Source organism: Balaenoptera acutorostrata, chromosome 6 (genome assembly GCF_949987535.1).
Source record: "Balaenoptera acutorostrata chromosome 6, mBalAcu1.1, whole genome shotgun sequence".
NCBI lineage: Eukaryota > Metazoa > Chordata > Mammalia > Artiodactyla > Balaenopteridae > Balaenoptera > Balaenoptera acutorostrata.
The window spans coordinates 36,851,572-36,872,308 of record NC_080069.1 but is presented as its reverse complement, the minus strand read 5'-3'; the positions used below and the strand labels follow the sequence as shown (position 1 = coordinate 36,872,308).

At 36.6% G+C, this 20,737-nt stretch overlaps 1 protein-coding gene across 4 annotated transcripts in view; it reads left to right on the top strand.

Moving 5' to 3' along the window:
• The window catches only part of ERCC6L2 (ERCC excision repair 6 like 2), a 155,927-nt gene extending 135,713 nt beyond the window's left edge, over positions 1-20,214 (top strand). For 3 of the 4 annotated variants that reach the window (XM_057548476.1, XM_057548475.1, XM_028165127.2), the window contains 2 exons: positions 12,586-12,767; positions 19,106-20,214. In XM_057548476.1, coding sequence (XP_057404459.1) covers positions 12,586-12,767; positions 19,106-20,078 — 1,155 coding nt within the window. In that variant the 3' untranslated portion in view covers positions 20,079-20,214. Of the gene's footprint in view, positions 1-12,585; positions 12,768-17,473; positions 19,076-19,105 lie in introns of those variants that run through there. The other variant, XM_057548477.1, reaches the window with a different exon arrangement.
• The last annotated feature ends 523 nt before the right edge of the window (positions 20,215-20,737 follow it).

Here is a 20,737-nt window from a genome sequence, read left to right as displayed (position 1 = left end):
TGAATATAGATGCAAAAATCCTCAACAAAATACTAGCAAACAGAATCCAACAACACATTAAAAGGATCATACACCACGATCAAGTGGGATTTATCCCAGGGATGCAAGGATTCTTCAATATACGCAAATCAATCAATGTGATACACCATATTAACAAATTGAAGAATAAAAACCATATGATCATCTCAATAGATGCAGAAAAAGCTTTTGACAAAATTCAACACCCATTTATGATAAAAACTCTCCAGAAAGTGGGCATAGAGGGAACCTACCTCAACATAATAAAGGCCATATATGACAAACCCACAGCAAGGATCATTCTCAATGGTGAAAAACTGAAAGCATTTCCTCTAAGATCAGGAACGAGACAAGGATGTCCACTCTCACCACTATTATTCAACATAGTTCTGGAAGTCCTAGCCACGGCAATCAGAGAAGAAAAAGAAATAAAAGGAATACAAATTGGAAAAGAAGAAGTAAAACTGTCACTGTTTGCGGATGACATGATACTATACATAGAGAATCCTAAAACTGCCACCAGAAAACTGCTAGAGCTAATTAATGAATATGGTAAAGTTGCAGGTTACAAAATTAATGCACAGAAATCTCTTGCATTCCTATACACTAATGATGAAAAATCTGAAAGAGAAATTATGGAAACACTCCCATTTACCATTGCAACAAAAAGAATAAAATACCTAGGAATAAACCTACCTAGGCAGACAAAAGACCTGTATGCAGAAAACTATAAGACGCTGATGAAAGAAATTAAAGATGATACCAACAGATGGAGAGATATACCATGTTCTTGGATTGGAAGAATCAACATTGTGAAAATGAGTATACTACCCAAAGCAATCTACAGATTCAATGCAATCCCTATCAAATTACCAATGGCATTTTTTACGGAGGTAGAACAAATCATCTTAAAATTTGTATGGAGACACAAAAGACCCCGAATAGCCAAAGCAGTCTTGAGGCAAAAAAATGGAGCTGGAGGAATCAGACTCCCTGTCTTCAGACTATACTACAAAGCTACAGTAATCAAGACAATATGGTACTGGCACAAAAACAGAAACATAGATCAATGGAACAAGATAGAAAGCCCAGAGATTAACCCACGCACCTATGGTCAACTAATCTATGACAAAGGAGGCAAAGATATACAATGGAGAAAAGACAGTCTCTTCAATAAGTGGTGCTGGGAAAACTGGACAGCCACATGTAAAAGAATGAAATTAGAATACTCCCTAACACCATACACAAAAATAAACTCAAATGGATTAGAGACCTAAATATAAGACTGGACACTATAAAACTCTTAGAGGAAAACATAGGAAGAACACTCTTTGACATAAATCACAGCAAGATCTTTTTTGATCCACCTCATAGAGTAATGGAAATAAAAACAAAAATAAACAAATGGGACCTAATGATACTTCAAAGCTTTTGCACAGCAAAGGAAACAATAAACAAGACGAAAAGACAACCCTCAGAATGGGAGAAAATGTTTGCCAACGAATCAACGGACAAAGGATTAATCTCCAAAATACATAAACAGCTCATTCAGCTCAATATTAAAGAAACAAACACCCCAATCCAAAAATGGGCAGAAGACCTAAATAGACATTTCTCCAAAGAAGACATACAGACGGCCACGAAGCACATGAAAAGATGCTCAACATCACTAATTATTAGAGAAATGCAAATCAAAACTACAATGAGGTATCACCTCACACCAGTTAGAATGGGCATCATCAGAAAATCTACAAACAACAAATGCTGGAGTGGGTGTGGAGAAAACGGAACCCTCTTGCACTGTTGGTGGGAATGTAAATTGATATAGCCACTATGGAGAACAATATGGAAGTTCCTTAAAAAACTAAAAATAGAATTGCCATATGACCCAGCAATCCCACTACTGGGCATATACCCAGAGAAAACCGTAATCAAAAAGACACGTGCACCCGAATGTTCATTGCAGCACTATTTGCAATAGCCAGGTCATGGAAGCAACCTAAATGCCCATCAACAGACGAATGGATAAAGAAGTTGTGGTACATATATACAATGGAATATTACTCAGCCATAAAAAGGAACGAAATTGAGTCATTTGTTGAGAAGTGGATGGATCTAGAGACTGTCATACAGAGTGAAGTAAGTCAGAAAGAGAAAAACAAATATCGTATATTAATGCATGTATGTGGAACCTAGAAAAATGGTACAGATGAGCCAGTTTGCAGGGCAGAAGTTGAGACACAGATGTAGAGAATGGACATATGGACACCAAGGGGGGAAAACTGCGATGAGGTGGGGATGGTGGTGTGCTGAATTGGGCGATTGGGATTGACATGTATACACTGATGTGTATAAAACTGATGCCTAATAAGAACCTGCAGTATAAAAAAACAAACAAAACAACTAATACTAAACTTTCATTGGGTTATTTGTATGGAAATATATTAATATAAATGTTTCAGACATTACATGAAATTTCTAAAAATCTTATATTTGTATTTGTATGGAAATATGTTAATATAAATGTTTCAGACATTACATGAAATTTCTAAAAATCTTATATTTGTATTTGTATGGAAATATGTATGGAAATATGTTAATATAAATGTTTCAGACATTACATGAAAAAAAAAAAAAAAAAAGAATATCCTTGATGGGGACTTCCCTGGTGGCGCAGTGGTTAAGAATCCACTTGCCAATGCTGAGGACACTGGTTCAATCCCTGGTCCAGGAAGATCCCACATGCCACAGAGCAACTAAGCCCATGCGCCACAATTATTGAGCCTGTGCTCTACAGCCCGCATGCCACAACTACTGAGCCCACGTGCTGCAACTACTGAAGCCCACGTGCCTAGAGCCCATGCTCCACAACACGAGAAGCCACCACAATGAGAAGTCCACGCACCGCAACGAAGAGTAGCCCCCGCCGGACGCAATTAGAGAAAGCCTGTGTGCAGCAACAAAGACCCAACACAACCAAAAAATAAATAAATAAAATTGATTCTTTAAAAAAAAAAAAAGAATATCCTTGATGAATCAATAAAAATTACTAATTTTCTTAAATCTCAACCCTTTGGTACTCATCTTTTTAATATTCTGTTTGATGAAATAGGAAGTGTACAGAAGCACTTGTATAATTGAACTGCAGACTAAACTAGCCACTTTTTTTTATGGAATACAATTTGTATCAATACTTGAAAGAATGACTGACAAACTATGGTTATTTAGACTTGTGTATTTGGTAGATACTTTCTGTCACTTCAAGGAAGACAACAGACAGTACTTGTTGCCAGTGATAAAATTCAAGCTTTCAAGTGAAAATTAAAATATTGAAAAACTTGTGTCTGCCACTGTGACCATGACCACTTTCCAATATTTAAAAACATTTTTTCTGATGCATAGGTGGTAATAACAACAAATACGGTTTTCCAATGTTGTATAATTGAATGTGTCAACATTTTGAAGATCTGCATAACTGACTTAATATTTTCCAAATGACCAGTGAATGATACTACAAAATCATGCATGGGGAAAAAATTCAGCCAAAGTACAAAATATACCAATGAATTTTAATTTTAACAATATAAAAAGTTCACTGATATGGTTTCAAATATTACATGAAACTAACCTTAATTGAATTTTGATAAAGTATCAAAAAAGAATATCTACAATTACCTGAAAAGGCTATGAAAATATTCTGCCCTTTTTCAACTACATATCTGTATGAGGCTGATTTTCTTCATACACTCCAACTAAAACAGCATTGTTGCAGCAGACTGAATGCAGAAGAAGATATGAGAATCCAGCTGTCTTTTATTAAGCCAGCTATTAAAGACATTTGCAAAAATGTAATATGTAGCCACTCTTCTGGCTAATTTTTTGTTTGTTTGCCTTGGAAAATATAAACTTTTTTGCTGGTAAAGAGTTATTTAATTATTTTAAACTTTCAATAGATATAACTACGTAAACAAAATCTCTTTGGCGTCCTCAATAATTTTTAAAGTGTAAAGGTATCCTAAGACCAAAAAGTTTCAGAACTGCCATTTTAGACCATAAGAAGGGGTCACTTGATCATTAAATTCAGTTCTAGTGGAACATACTTTCAGTTGGCCTTTCTCTGTGGGAAAGCTTTACTTTGTCTTCTACATGACTCAAGAAAGCATATCAGAATAGGACAGAGTATGTGGTTATAGGAAATCCACTCTAATTTACTAAAAAGAATTATTCACAGATTTCAGTACTTTATTATTAACAATAATCTGCATCCAACTTCACAACTAGTTACAGTGTCCTGGTGTCATTTGTGGCAGGGTGCTTGAAATGTTCTTCCCTAGACACTGGAGAGCCATCGATGGCCTTGTCACTGAATCAGCCTGCATAGAAACCTACACTTACCCCAGCTGGAGGCCTGGAGGAAGGAAGTGAGAGCCTAAGCTCCCCGTGGAAGTGCCAGCCACTGGAAAGGCAAGCAGGGGCGGGTACCTTCCAAGAAAGACTTTAATTAAAATTTTTCCATCAGCACCACCCTTCCGTGATCTTTTCACTGACAGGTATTATTTAGTATAGGACCTTCAAGTAGTGTTTAGAGACATTTTTACAGTAATATAAATAATATATGTAAAGATTTAAAATTGAGTCAGGGCTCAAGATGCCAAGGACCTATTCATTACTATTTACTGGAGATCCTAAAAAGACTAGTAGATACCAGGGCTTGTGGTGCTGAGTCCAGTGCTCAGACAGCTACCCCAAAAGGCCTTGCCTTTGTCTGTAGGAGGTATTAAGGGGAATTTACTCCCTGACCACCCTCCCATGAAGGACTGAGGGAATATTAGCCAACACTCCCTGTTGCTGGTCTGCAGGCTTTTTTTAAAGGTAGTTGCCACCATCTCACCTGCCTTTTTCCCCCAGGTTGACTGCTGTGGCACTGCCTTCATGTTCCCAGATCCCAAGGAGATAGGGCTTTTGTATTTCTGTTTGTAGTGTGTGCCCCACAGTATTCACCTGCACTCCCGAGGCTATCACTTCGTTCCTTTAGATAGATGAGTTTCTTGTACAATGAGAAATGGACTGCTGTGCACAAAAAAAGGAAGCTAGGCTCAGGGAAGCCAATATAAAGTTGTCCTTTTGTGGCTCACTCAGCAAGCAAAGTACTATCAAAAAAGAAAATATATATCTATATATATATAAAAAACTGAATTGTAACGGTTACTCCTTCCAGGAGGAAAAGAGAACCATAATTACAAACTTTAATCTCCCTTCACCACCAAAAAAAAAAAATGTTTTAGGTTTGAATCTAAGTGTTTGTTTTTTCAGACTTGAATGACATTTTTAAACATATGCAGAAAATTATACTTCAGTGTATATTCGTGGTGGGTCCTCTAACCAGCTGGCTTTTCTCCAGAGGCTGAGTGAAGACAATTCAGGGGTACCTCATACTTAAGGTTTTGTTGAATGTTGGAAAACTGCATTTACAGTAATATTTCCTACCTCCAGGCAGAAATCTTGAATGATTACTTCAAAGATAAGGGGTTTTTCACACTTGTGCAAAGATACTTAAAGGTCTTTGTCCTTTTAGACTCTCAGATGCCATTTGAATGAATTTATTTACATGTGCTATATGTTTTTACGGTACTCCTGATTCCCTGCTTTGCAAAGACAAGCAAGTTTATGACTTTTTATGTGTTTATGGGGTTTGGCCCTTACCCAAAGAGAGATTTCTTTTTAATCTTTTGTTTGAACAGATGTGTAAACAAAAGCATTGCTGCCTCTCAGACTTAACTATTTAAGGTCTAATGAAGAAAGAAAATGAAAGAGCACTTGATGTTTTTTAGTCTTTATGGCAAAGTTGGTGTGATCAGGCCAGTGTGAGGGGCTTTGGCTACACGGTGTGCCCACTTGTGGCCGTGACCATAGACTGGCTTGTGAAGCTCTGTGCTATTCTCAGGAGCAAGGTGTAAACCAAAGAGCTTTCCTGTGATGGGCAGATCCTCTGGTGATCTTAGAATCTAAACTCAGGCTTCTCAACAAGTCAGAGCCATTGGGACCTTCCATTGCCTTTGAAAATCTCCTCGCCGGTCTCCAGTTTTCTCAGTGACTCATCAAGGCTGATCATCCAGTTATGGAAAAAACAGTGAATGTGGCTGTTAAATATACATTGCTCATTGTTCTGATATATCCTCTGTAAGGTGTTTTCTGGAGAAACCGGCTCAGCAGACAGATCCGTTCCAAAATTGCTTAATAAAGATTTCACTACATCATGGTAGCCTATCATAGACAGGCTACCCATTCTTTCAGGCTGTTCTTCATTGTACATTGTCCCCCTCCAAGCTTCCTCTACTTGTGGGGAATACAGATGAGCAGAGGAAAAGGAATCAGCATTATCTGTACCAGCTATGGATGTGTCTCCAGTAATTAGCCCCAAAGAGATTTAGAAAGATGGTAGAGATTGCGATAGTGTTTCTCCTGCCAAAATGGGAACTAGAGGCTGTTCATGGCTGTTTTTGAAACTCAGTCTCCTGGATTGTAATGTTTCCTGACCCATTTGTTGCCCACAGGTGGGTGAGTATGGGAAAAACTGATTCCTATCAACTTTTCTCATTTCCTTGCTATTCCTACCTAGGTGCCCTCTATAGTTCTTTAGTAATTTGCCTCCAAAATTATTTTTTACTTCAAAGAAAGAGAGTTTTTTTCCTTAAACATTCTGTGCACTATTCCAATGAAGTTTTCTATTATATAAAGATAAATTTCATATGTAGCAGAGAAAAAAGAAAAATGCTAATGTAATCATATGGCCGTGAGGTAGGGGGAATATTCCCTTTTTTCCTTTTCTCAGTGCACTGACATTAAAGTTTGTTATCTGCAAACTTTTTAAGAGTCAGTTTTATTTTTTCTTACTCTTTCATATTGAAAATCTATATATACCTTATCTTTTCTCAGTTATATCTTTAAAAAAATAACTACTGGTTCAATATTTTAATTGGCTATTGCTATTATTGCTATTTGGCTTAGGTCTAATGCCTTGAAATACGGACAGTACACTTTGGGTCCAAAGGAAAAAGAAAGTATTTATTATCAAAGGTCATTTGAATATCTCATACTATTAATCTAAAGATAAACTTTCCTTCTAGAACCAATATAAACCTAAAAGTTTACAGTAAGAAATTAGTTGTACAAGATTATGTACAGTTGACTAGGTCTAGTGTAAATTCATTTTGGCTACTCTAAAAGAAGAAATTTTTCCCTACAAAAGTGCCCTCTTATTTATTGTAATCCTAATGTATATCTTTTACAACTTAAAATTATAGCTTTTATTTTACAGACTGTATACTTTACACATGTTTAAATAGTAATTTTATGATGTATTTTTAAATATATTTTAGAGACATTCGAAAAATGAATAATGATTTTATAACTTTATCAAAATTAAGTCAAAGCAGATGTTGATGATATATTACTATGCAGCATAGGGAAATACAGCCTTTGTTTTATAATAATGTAATAATTTAATAATAATGGAGTATAATCTATAAAAATATTGAATTACTATGTTGTACACCTAAAACTAATATAATATTGTAAATGAACTATACTTCAATTTTTAAAAAAGCAGTTATTCATGAAGTCTTTGAAGTGAGCCATTTCCACATTAAACATTTGATTGTGGATAGGTGAGGAGACTATTTTGGCCAAAATATATTAAAACAATTACCATTTATAGAAATAATATATATTTAATGTTTTTGTTGAATTAAATAATTTTTTATATTCCGAATTTTATTTTTAATGACAAATATTTACTTTTCTGACAATAACATGTTATGTTTTAAATTTTTAATTATATAAATCAGATTAGGACTTAACATAATTAGCCATGGCCGATCTTTTACCTTTTTAGACCTGTTTAACTCTGATGGGGGTGGGTTTTCTTCTACTTTTTCAACGTTCAGCTGGCTGCTCCACATAGTACATATATGTCCAAAGGAGGAAGACATATTACCACTCATAAATTAGGATTTTTATTTCAATATTCTCTGATAAATTCAGCTTCTTAAGTAACCTCACATTTCCATTCATTTAATCTCATCATCAAATGGATCTTTTAACTGTATGTTTACATTATTTAGAAATAATTACTACACTCTTTATACTTACTAAGTTTTATTTTTAATAAAGATTCCATAAGTTGAACTTGATTATTTTCATAAAAATACCATAGTAGAAATACCTAACAATATCCAATAATTTATGAAGATAATCATGAACATAGCAATTACTAAGTTATAAATTAAACTTTAACAGTGTCAAACTTTCTAAAATACTTATTAGCAGACATATTTATACTATACAAATACTGTACAAAGTTCTTGTCTTCATAATTCCCTCCTTTTCATTATAACCATAAATCTTAAGAGGAAGGAAACCTTCATCAGAATCACGGAGTATAGAAGTAATTTCTCAAAGCAAATCTTGGATAATTTAGAAGAAACTTTCTAGGAAAAAGTTAGGAGCAATTAGGGGCTTTTACAGAAACTGGGCTTTCTACTTTCTTCATGTTATGATCTCAAAACTTCCTATCAGATACAGACATAGTGTTCCAGTTGTTGGCCATTCTGTTCTCTGGTGGAAAGAAGAGTGGGTTTATTTTGCTTTCTTGAGCAAGCAATCTCACCCTCTACCGTAAAATTAAGGAGTGATAATGTTCTCTTTTAATTTCCTAATCCAGCTCATTTTTACTGAATTTTTCATTACTTGACCCTTCATTACTATTGCTACTTCATAGTGTTGCCTCAGTGTCATATGACTTCCCAACTTTGACATAAGCGGTAGTGAAAGAGTTTGCGTCCAATTTCACATGGTCTGGAATCTTTTCATCTTGGCCCCAGGCCTTGTACTTTGCTTTATAATAAATTATAACTGTCCCTTCAATTGCAACTGCGCTGTCACTATTTTCCTTACATCAGCTATTGTAAAAGATACTATTTTACTATAAATAGTGAAACCAGCTTTTATAACAAGGGCATCAAAATGTTTATTAAAATAATTAGTAAACAAAATTTTGTTACACAGCCTTGTTTCAGTAAGTGTTAAACTACCCTACTAAAATGGAAATCTGAACCTAGATTTTTTTTTTAAGTAAAAGATGGGATATTGAGCCAATGTGAGAGAAAAAATGCTTTTCTCTTTTTATTATTATCTAAAATAATCAGGTTTTTAAGTGTATAATATTTGGCATAAATTAAAGATCCACATGTCTGATAGCTATGAATAGAAAAGTTGAATTTCCCTGAAGAATTTGTAAAACCAACTTAAGAAAAAATGTATCTGTTCGAAATATGAGCTTTGTAATGCTGCCAGGGTCAGAAAGACCCAGAGTAATCATGTAAATAATTGAAAATTGCCATGGCCTGGCATGATTTCTCCATGGCTTCAGAAATTGCAGTATATGAGGAGGGAGTGTTCTTGGTTGGCCCAGTTCCTTCTCTTTCGGTTTACTCCCTTTATCCCCATGTAAACATTCCCATCCCTCCTTATAATAATGGATAATTATTTCTTGGGAATCATCAAAGATTATGAGCTATTTTATTAGGAACTTTTAACATTCATCTTGTTTTCTTGTGATGTAAAATAAATGCATCAAATCTCTTTCAAATTTATCTTTAAAGATCAGCATTTTCCTCTCTTTATTAATAATGTTTTAAGATTTAAGAAATGATGTCTTTGAGGAAAGTACTTTCAGCATTACTGACTGAAGCAAAGCCCTGGTTCAAAATGGCAACCTGGCATTTTGTGTTTGTCCACGTGAGTCACACTAGATATTGAAGAAGTCAATTTCTTTTCATTAGAAATGGTTTGCTGTTAAAGAACATATAATTATGTCTTTTGTTCAGTTTATTTCAATGAAATGAACTTGAATATAAATTAAAGAGATAAATGATTTATTTTAAAAATGGAAAAAACTAAAAAGGGAGGGGGGGCTCAGCTTTTTTAAGCCCCTTAAGAGTAGGGGCCTCTTTGAATATGTAAATATTTTTGTTCTCAACTGCATAGCATGGTGGCAGGAATGTAATAGGTGCTCAGTAAATATTTGTGGAATGAAAGCCATTCCCTACCAACATTCAGTGATATGTGCCACTTCAATCCCATTGAACTCCTGTAAAAGAAAAAATCACTGTCTAATTGACAATTACTAATCTGTGTTTTGTAGTATTTGTATGCCTGCAGATTTCTTAAGTGATAGTTTAATTGGGTTTAGAATTCTAGGTTGACGGTTTTTTTCTCCCAGCATGTTGAAGATACTCTCATTATCTTCTCTTGGTGGTGGTGATGGTGGTAGTGGTAATGAGAATTCTGCCTTTAGTTTGATTATTATTTCTTTGTGGGATAGCTTATTTTTCTCTGGTAGTTTTTAAGATATTCTCTTTATCTGTGATATAACAAGGTACAGATTTATTTTCATTTTTCACACTAGAGATTCTCTCTCCTTTTTTAGTTTGAGGATTCATGCCTTCTTCAATTCTCTGCTATTACTTCTTTGACATTATCTCTTCCATTTTCTGTTATCTCCTTCTAATATTTTAGAAATGTTGGTATGTTTTCTGCCGTCTTCTGTCTCTTAATTTTTCTTTCTTGTCTTTCTTTCTTGTCTGTCTTCCTTCCTTTCTTTCTTTCTTTCCTTCTTTCTTTCTCTTCTTTCTTTCTTTCTTCCTCCTTCCTTCCTTTCTTCCTTTCCTCCTTTCCTCCTTCCTTTCCTCCTTTCTTTCCTCCTTTCTTCCTTTATCCCCTCCTTCCTCCTCCTTTCTTTCTTTCTTTCTTTCTTTCTTTCTTTCTTTCTCTCTCTCTCTCTCCCCCTCTCTCTCTCTCTCTCTCTCTCGCTCGCTCTCTCTCTCGCTCTCTCTCTCGCTCTCTCTCTCTCTCTCTCTCTCTCTCTCTCCCTAGCATTCTGAGTAATTTTACTCTACCAATTTATCAACTATCATTGTAAGGCTGTGTAGCCTGCTGCTTAACCCATATTTTAAGTTTGTTTCTATGTCTATTTTTTTTCAAACCTATATTTCTTTTCTAGAATTTGTATTTGGTTCTTTCTCAGATCTGGTATTTTACAATACCCAGTTCTTCCTTTATCTTTCTGGATATGCTAATGATTTAAAGTCTCTTTCAGATTGCTTTGTTATCTATAATTCCTCAGATATGGATTCTCACGTTTGTTGTATCTGTCCACTTTCATGGCAGTGGGCTTTGTATGTTCTTTATAATTTTTACCTGAACTCTTTTCCCCCTGCCCCCAGCATTGGAATCACAAGCATTCTCTAGATTTAAAAAGTGTTCCTATGTTATATTTTTGTATTCACCCCTCATTGAGATCTATGGTTTTCACTGGTTCTGGGCCAGTTTTTTATGTTGGTTTTTAGCTTAGATTTTTCCATACAATGCAAGTGCTACAAAATCAGATTCCACAAATGGCACAGGCTGGACATTCCATGTTTTCACCAGTGATTCTATCTAGAATAACAAGGGAGCCTGTTTCTATCCTGTGCCCCCAGTTTGGGCTTTCCTAGCTTTAATTTGAAAACTGGATATCCATTTAATTCCTGCTGTGTTTTTATTTTGTTTGTTTGTTTGTTTTTTAATTCAGAGAGTTAAATCATTTCCATTTTCCCTCTACACATGGAATCCTGCAGACTAGAACTTAGGACCCTATCCCTGGGGCTGCTGAGCTTCAGCTCCCACTTACCACTATGTTACTTGGTTTTGGCATCTAGAGATTTTCCTTTCTTACTTTTGAGCTCAAATATAATTTTGTTGTTGTTGTCAAATTGCATCCAGTATTTCTCTTTTTGGAATAAGATGGGGACTTTCCACATACTCACCTTACCATTTTGTCAGGGAAAATGGAACCATACAGGTTAAAATTATTTTTTTCTTGACTCACTATTTTTAACAATTTGTGTTATGCAAGACACCCTTAGTCTGTAAAATAAATATGATTCTATCTGTAATTTCAACCACCTCTAGTTAACATCTTAACAATCACTAAGTAATTCATGCAACCCACTGGAGATTGAAGTAGGATTTACAAAACCTAGTGTATTTCATTATTATATAAAGGTTGTTATTTCTTAAAAGTTTGACTACTTATATAAGATTAAATAACTGAAAGTCTGCTTAATACTATTGAGAGAAATTGCTGAATTAAAAATTTTAAATATACCATTTTTATGCCATTATTTATATAATCATTAATTTTTATCCTTGTTTAGGAGAGTGGATGCCAGCATGTGTATCAGTATACCCGTAGTCTTGACAGTAGAAACATCATATTACCATTTCTTTTATTGTATCTTTAAGAAGGGTATATCTTTAGCATATATCTTAAACAATGAAAAGAGAAACATCACATTACTGCTACAAGTAATATCTTTTTAAAGATCTAACAAGATCTGACAGTGATATCACTTGGAGAATATGATATACTAGATTGTAAAGAATACTGGGAAAAAGTAAGACAGTCTCCTTATTTGACCAAAAATGACTGTTTTTTCAGAGTTTTTGCTTTCATCCTTTTTTCAGACATATAAGGAAAAAATGAAGGAAGATACATCGACACATACAAAGGAATGCCAACAACCAAGTGAAGGCAGCATTTCCTTTCCCCTTTACATTTCACACCCTGTAAGCCAGAAGAAGAAAAATGTCTACCGAACAGGCCAGACCACCTTCATAATTGGAGAAACACCAAAAGGGATCCGCAGGTATGTCATCTATAACAACATTGGACTTTATGAATGATTCTCAAAAGAAATATAACTACCTAGTAAAATACACAAATTATTTGAATTTTAACTATACCTGGCATCTGAATATTTCAGAGAAATATGAATTTGTACACTTTAAAAAATAAATCCCGGAATTCCCTGGTGGTCCAGTGTTTAGAGCACTTTCACTGCAGTGGCCTGGGTTCAGTCCCTGGTCAGGGAACTAAGATCCCACAAGCCACGCAGCACAGCCAAAAAAAAAAAAAAAAAAAAAATCCCAAATGTTTTAGTGTTTTCAGAAAGCTAATCCCCAAATTGATAAAACATGAAATTATTTTATATAAATGAAATACTTAAGTGCATTATATTCATTCACTCATTGAGTATTTATTGAGCATCTAATATGCACTCAGGCATTTTGCTAGATGCTAAATATACAGTGTAAAAAAAGAGGCATAGAGCTTACAGTACAGTGGGATGGGGGTTGGCATCAAACCGTATAATTTTCAAAAGTAAAAAAACTTATAAATAAATAATTATAAAATGGTGTGTTATAGGAAAAAAGTAGACAGGCCCCCTTTATAGAGAATAATGGGATCGGGAGGGATATAACTCGCTTTCTAGTGGGTAGTCAGGGAAGACCTCTCTATACGAGTGATATTTAAGTTAAGACCTGAAGGATAATGAGGCAAAGAACCAAAGTAAGAACTTTCTGAAGAGGAAGGAGGTTTTGAGAGAAGACTGGTGTACTTAGTGCATAATAAATCAAGCAGAGAATGGCATGAGATGAAGGGAGAGACATAGATGGGGCTGGAGCATGCCAAGCCTTGTAGATTATAGAAAAGAATTTGGATTTTGTTCCAACTGCAGTAGAAAGCTGTTGAAGCATGACATGATCTTATGTATGTTTCTAAAAGATTTTTCCAGCTTCTTCATGGAAGAGGGCAGAGTGGACTAAGGGAAACCATAAGGAACTAGGTGATGGTGGTTTGCAATAGAGTAGTTGCCATGGAGACAGAGCTGAATGGATAAATTCAGTTTGATGTTGAACTGGTTTTTGGGAAGGGGAGAAGACAGGATTACTCCCAATTTTCTGCCTTAAGCAGCAGACTGGATTCACTGAATGGGGAAAACTAGGAGAGACACAAGTTTGGAGTAAAAAAAAAAAATCAAGAGTTCTCTTTTGCTCATATTAAATTTGAGGATATAGGGAAATGCCACATGGGCAGTGGATATGCTACTCTGAGATTTGGAGACTGGAGGTCTAAATTTCGAAGTTATCAGCATAGACATTATAAATAGATTACAGATAGTTTTTATAGCCATAGACTGTGTGAACACCTTAGGAACAGAACACAGAGAGGAGAGGAGAAGCCCCAGTACTGAGCCTGGAGAGTGACTGTGGCCTACTGGGTAGGAGGCCCAGTGCAAGGTCCTAAAGTCCAAGACAAGTGAGAGTTTCAAAAAGGAGGGAACACTTAACTTTATTGACTGCTGCTGAGAACCAGAATCAGAAGAAGTGGGAAAGCCCCTGGAGCTGAAGAACTCTTTGGTCACCTTTCCATGAGCAGTCGAAGTAGGCAGATGCCAGGGTGAGGTGGTCAAGCAGTGAAAGGGCAAGCCCCTGGGACTGCTCCTTAAGTTTGGACGTGGAAACTAGCAGTAGCTGGAGGGCATTGTGGGATGAAGTGTAGTTTGTTTTTAAGTTGGGAAGATAATAGAACCTGTTTGTGTGTTGAGTAAAAAGACTAATAGGAAAAAAAGAGATCATGCCAGAGAGGTGATAACAGAAGAAGTGAAGTCCTGGAGGCAGGAGAGGGTGGGATCCAGACCACAAGCGGAAGATCTAGCCTTTGAGAAGTAGTAAGAGAAAGGGATAAAGAAAGGCACAGATACAGCGATATTTCCTCAATTAATTGAGAATTAAAGTCATCAGTACAGAGGGAAAGAGATTTGGGGAGAGAGAAATTATGAAAGAAGTCATTAGTGGAAGTCATAAAGTAGGAAAGCAAGCTTAGTGGGGCTAGACTTCCTGGGTGATGTTAAGTTCCTATTTGAGAGTAATTCCAGTAAAACCATCTGTGCAGTGGTGCAGACTTCATTCAGCAAGCTTCAGTTGTTCAGTTGCAGACACAGAATAGGGAAACAGCTGAGTTTTACCAGGAGAAGGAGAGAGAAGCAAGGAAGCTAAAGGATGTTTGCAAAGAAGCGATTATAAAATTGAACATAAGCTGGAGAAGGGGAGGCTGATGTTAGTGAGAAAGCAGAAGAGTCAGCAAATTGGAGGACCTGATGAGATGAAGGGTATATTCCAGCATTGTTGTCATTGGGATAATTGAGCAGTTGAACTGGAGCATGATATGATTGAATTCAGGGATTTGGAGGTTGTGCAGTTAATGGTAATGACATTAGTGGTATATGACTTTGGGAATAGGAGTTGGGTGGGACATGGAATCGAGTCTGTGGAGGTGAGGTCAAGAAACTGGTGAGCCAGGAGTTGGGTGGGACATCCACATGGATACTGATGTTATCAAGAATGATGGCAGGAGATGGGAAAGGAAGCAGCATTAATCCAGGATCTTGAGTGTTCAATCACTATCAGGAAGCAACTAGGAAGTCAGTTAACAAGGTGGGGTGAGGGTGAGAATGGTTAAGCTGGATAGCACAAACCTTAAAGAGGGGAAGGAGTTTTTAAGAAAAAATGATCTGGAAGCAGCAATGGGAAGCATGAACCCTGAGGTTTAAGGATGTGAGGTATAAGATCTTGACTTGTGAGGGCTGCAGTGGGGAGGCAGTATCAGGAGGAGACAGAGGGCTCCTTGGGTAGAAGACACAGGACAGTTAGTAGATCATAGCCTGGTTCCAGGGGCACTGAGGAATGGTCTGGAAGGATGAGGGATTGGATTAGATCAGGGATGTAGAGACTAGCAGGGGGATGAGCAGCCAGTGGTTATGTGTAACTGAGAAGTAGTGACTGAGGTAAGCAGGGAGAGGAGGCATGGTCCAGTTGGTCCTGACAACTTCTATGGACAATAGGAAAATGGTGGTTGCTCTGCGTGTTCCAGATGCTTCCCTCGGGTTTTGGCAACTCCCAGGCAACCTGTCCCTTAGCTCCTCGGGTGCTGGTGTGGCAGATTGGAGCACGCCTCTCAGCTGCCCACCGTTGCCCACAAAGGTGAACACCCCACACTGCTATAGCAACACAACTCCTCACAAACAGATTTACAACAATGATTTTGGGTAAATTGCGGTTAATTTTCATCGGGCAATTATTTTTGCTAGGAGACCAACCATATACATTTTACCAGTCTTTAAGCACAGACGTCTTATCCCCTTTAGCACTGTATATAAAAATAAAAGTATTAACAGTAATTAGTTTTTGCCTCTTTTTTTTTTCTCTACTTAGCCTAGGGATAAATGGCTCATGTTAAATAAAAAGGTGAAAGGTGTCTAATATTAGAATGCCAACATCTGAACTAGGGATCGGTGTCCAAACTGCTAGCACCTCTTTCCTGCTAACCATCCTACTTTATGTGAATCAAGAATTTGTACCATGCTGTAGCCCCATGGATTATCGGAATGACGTTTCAGTCCTACCTTCACTTCAGAAAGCTTAGGCAGAAAGAACATGGTTTTAGCTGTGTTCCATCCCTTCTCCTTCAGTTCCTCGAGAAAAAAAGGAGAAAAATTGAATTTTTTCCGTGATACATAAACACTATTGATACACTTGCTGAAAGACTGAAAGATACCTAACTTTGATTTCCTTTGCCCCACTGCTGCCCCTTTCTCTAAATGGATTATGAGTGTCTACAAAATTTTCTTCACAAAGTGGTGGCTAGCTTGTATCCCCGGGTTGTACCTTGCAATTCGTTGAGTGTTTAGAAAGACCAAGAATTACAAAAGCAAGTTCAGAAGGCAAAAATAAATGAATTGTAAGCATAGCTCATCCTGTAAAGGGCAACCACACAGCCCATTTACTAGCATACTACTCAGGTCGAATAAGGTCTGAAGCACCTCTCCTCCCAGAGGTGACAGATTTGCAGGGTCATGGGTGAGGTCAGCACAGCAAAGGTGAAAGTACTTTGGCAACTGCTGAAACACTACCAAGTCTTGGATGAATAAAAGACATCAGCCTGTAACCCTGCCAATAACTTAATCTTCACAGCACAAATATTTATGAGAAAGGCCATGAAAATGATTCAGAGATGATTAATAAACAAAATAATGACACTTCATTACTTCATGTGAAGTTAAAACTGGAACCTTTTAAGAACATACTTGTTGCTTTCCAACAAAGAACACTGGCCATATCCAGGACAGAAATTTGGAAACTTGTTTTTGTGTTATTAACTATTTTGTTGGCAATGAGAGTGGCTGTTGATCAGGCATAGATAGTACCTGGATTTGGAACAAGTAGCAGGACCGGTGTGGTGAGGACTAGAAGCCAGGGTACTCGTCTGAAGCCACAGGAGAAAGTCATGAATTTGCAGCATGGGTTGCCACTAAAATCAAAGGAAACACAAACTTTATATAACCTGGTCTGAGTGGCAAAAATAATAGTGGCTTTAAATAAAGCTCCTGTTTACGTACATTTAAAAAAATCATTTTTTACCCTCAGGATTCTCTGTTGTATACAGGATAAAATTCAAACTTCTGAAATTGGCGTACGGATCCCTCATGATTTTCAGCCTTTTTCTTGGCAGATTCTCCTGCCCCTGTGTGCACCAAGTCTTCTTGGAACTGGGCCCGTGCACGTTCCCTCTCTCCCTAGAAGGCTTCCTGGCTCATCTTTACCTGACTGGCTTGTGGTGACAGCAGAGAAGCCTTCCCTGCCGCCTTGTCCACTACCAGTCACTGGCTTAGGTACCCCTTCTGTGGGTGCCAACAGGGTGCCGTATTTACCTCCATCATGGGGTTTATCACTCCCTTCTGGTTTGATTTTCATGTATCTCTCTCCCCCAACTAGACTATAAACTCCTTGACGACAGGGAACTGGGGTTTGTTCACTGTTGTATAGTTTCTTTTACAGTGCCTAGCAAATAAGAGGGCTCTATAAATATTTGTTGAGTGGATAAATGAATGTTGTAAGGAAATATTATATAAAAATAGCTATAATTCTACAATTTGGGGACTTTTAATCATATGCTGCAGCACTATCTATGGCTTTTGTTTAAAAGAACATTTATAAGCATTGGGCTCTCCTGACTCATGGCCTAAACTCAGCATCAGCAAACCAATACCCTCTGTCTTAGTCTGCTATAACAGAATACCACAGACTGCGGCTTAAAAGACGGAAATTTACTTCTCACAGTACTGGAGCCTGGGAAGTCCAAGATCAGGGTGCCAGCTGATTTGGTTCCTGGTGAGAGCTCTCTCCCTGGCTTGCAGATGGCCACCTTCTCACTGTGTCCTTTCATGGCAGAGAGAGAGCTCTCTGGTGACTTTTTATGACCTCTTTTAACCTTAATTACCTGCTGAAGGCCCCATCTCCAAATACAGTCACACTGGGGTTTAGGGCTTCAACTTATGAATTTTGGGGGAGGATACAGTTCAGTCCATAGAACCCTCACCTAGGGAAAGGAGCAGAGTCTAGTGCCCAGGGTTCCTAAACAACCTTTCCACTTCCATCTTAGCAGGGTTTCAGAAGGCTCATTTCCTCACACATGCATATGACAGCTTTTATTAATATCTTATACTAGGACTGAAACGCATTTCTTCAAATAGCATCTGACTTACTAGTTTAGCTATCTATACTGAAGTCAGATCAATACTGAAAAAGAATCTAGGTTTATCAGTTTAGAACTTTCCTTTAGGCTCATCAAAAAGTTGTGTGAAATTTCTATATTGTATTGATATTTGTGGAAGGAGAAAAGAGAAGATAGATGAAAAAAATTCCTGTCTTAATTTTTCAGCATTTTCTCTTTTCTATTTATTAAGACCCTTCTTTGACAGTTTTATTTCATGGATCTTGAATGCAATATAGATTTCCAAATACAGATTAGATAAATTATGATTTTCATGTAAGGCATAAATTGGCTGACTGGAGTAGCAGCATGCTGGGATCACACAATTCCCAGGAAATGCCTGATAGTATAAGTCAGAATAACTTAAAAAGCTGGTAATTTCATGAGCTAGAATATTTTTTTCAATAGTGTAAGGAAAGAGATCATATTCTCCTAAGTGTAAAATGCATGTTCATTATGGAATTAAGCTAATATATGCTAAAGGAATACGATTACATTGCTTTGTTGCTACATAGCATAACACTGAAAACAAGCTCTTTAAAAATAAAATGTAATAAAAATAACCACTGGTTTTGTTCATTAAATCTTCAGAAAACAATTTGAAGAAATGGCTTCTTATTTTAAGTTGTCTTCTGTAAAGGAATTTGCTAAATATATAACTAATGCCACATCAGAAGAACGACAGAAAATGCTAAGAGACTTTTATGCTTCTCAGTATCCAGAGGTAAAAGAATTTTTTGTGGATTCCCCTTCAGAATGCATTAAATCTGCCTATGAGGAAGGAGAGAGAGTCAGGAATCTGTCTGAAAAAAGAGAGTCTCTTATAAAAGAAAGGGTGTCAGATTCTGTAACTTTGTCATTTAAAAATTCTACCAAAAAATTTTCTCAAATTTGCAGCCCAAAAATATATAAAGAAAAATCAATTAAGTTTCGAAATCACAGTTTCTATAGAGAAGAGGTGCTTTCTAATGATGTGGAAACTAAGAAATTACCTATAAGCTCTACCCAAGAGACGAACAATGGGAAAAACAGCCAAGCATCCAAAGATACTGTAGCATCCTGTTTCCTGAACAGTAAGTCTGGAGCGTATGAGTTGGAAAAGTTGGAAAATACCGTGAAAAACCGACAGAATCTCACAGGATTGGATGTTTCAAGAAATGGACCCCTTTTCAAAGTGGAAAACAAAAAGATAGAAAATCCAGTGTTAGAAAACACTTCTGTTGTAAGCTTACTTGGTGACACCTCTATTCTTGATGACCTCTTTAAAAGTCACGGGAACAGTCCCACACGACTGCCAAAGAAAGTTCTTTCAGGGCCCATGGAGAAAGCAAAACAGAGACCAAAAGATTTCTGGGACATCTTGAATGAACAGAATGATGAGAGTCTTAGTAAACTCACCGACTTGGCAGTAATAGAGACTCTGTGTGAAAAAGTGCCTTCTGCTGCATCCTCCAAAAGGAAAGAGGATCTTGAAGCTCCTCTTTGGAAATCAAATGAGAAATTTTTGTGGAAAAAATTTAACTCCACTGATACAGATGAAAGCACAACTAATACACAAGAGTAATACATAAACACACAAATTACTACAACCAATGAACTTCTGCCATCAATGTTTACAACACTGTATTCCACACTAATTATGTTACACAGTTGTCAACATATATTTTTAATAAACTCTTGCTCTAGGGTTTTCTTTTTAAGTCTAAAATGTTATCATGTATTGGTTTTCCTTGATAGCTGATTTGATCTTTTAAAAAAATATGATTGTATTATAGTATAAACCTCTTTTATGAAATGGAAAATATTCTGGATTTGTTATCAGGAGACCTGGGGTATCTCTCTTATTGTATAATTATGTGACCTTAGATAAGTCATTTAGGCTGGTGTGCAACCATTTCCTAACATGAAAGATGAAGGGCTTGAACTTGATCCACAACAGTGTCCTTCCAGATTAAAAAAACTTTGTTTCACTCTCCTAGATTCCATTAAGTCATAGGCCAAATTATGCTCACCCCCCAAATCAAATGTATACTAATGAGTTTCTTTCTTACTACCATTTGGAAAATTATTAACTTTTATTTTCCCTCAGTATCATGTACTACTATTATGAAATTATTTATACAAAAGTAATAACTAGTACTGAATACATGATGTGTATTAAAATAGTAAGCTTATAAACTCAAAATCAAAGGGTTAATGTTGTGTCACTTTGATATATGTTGC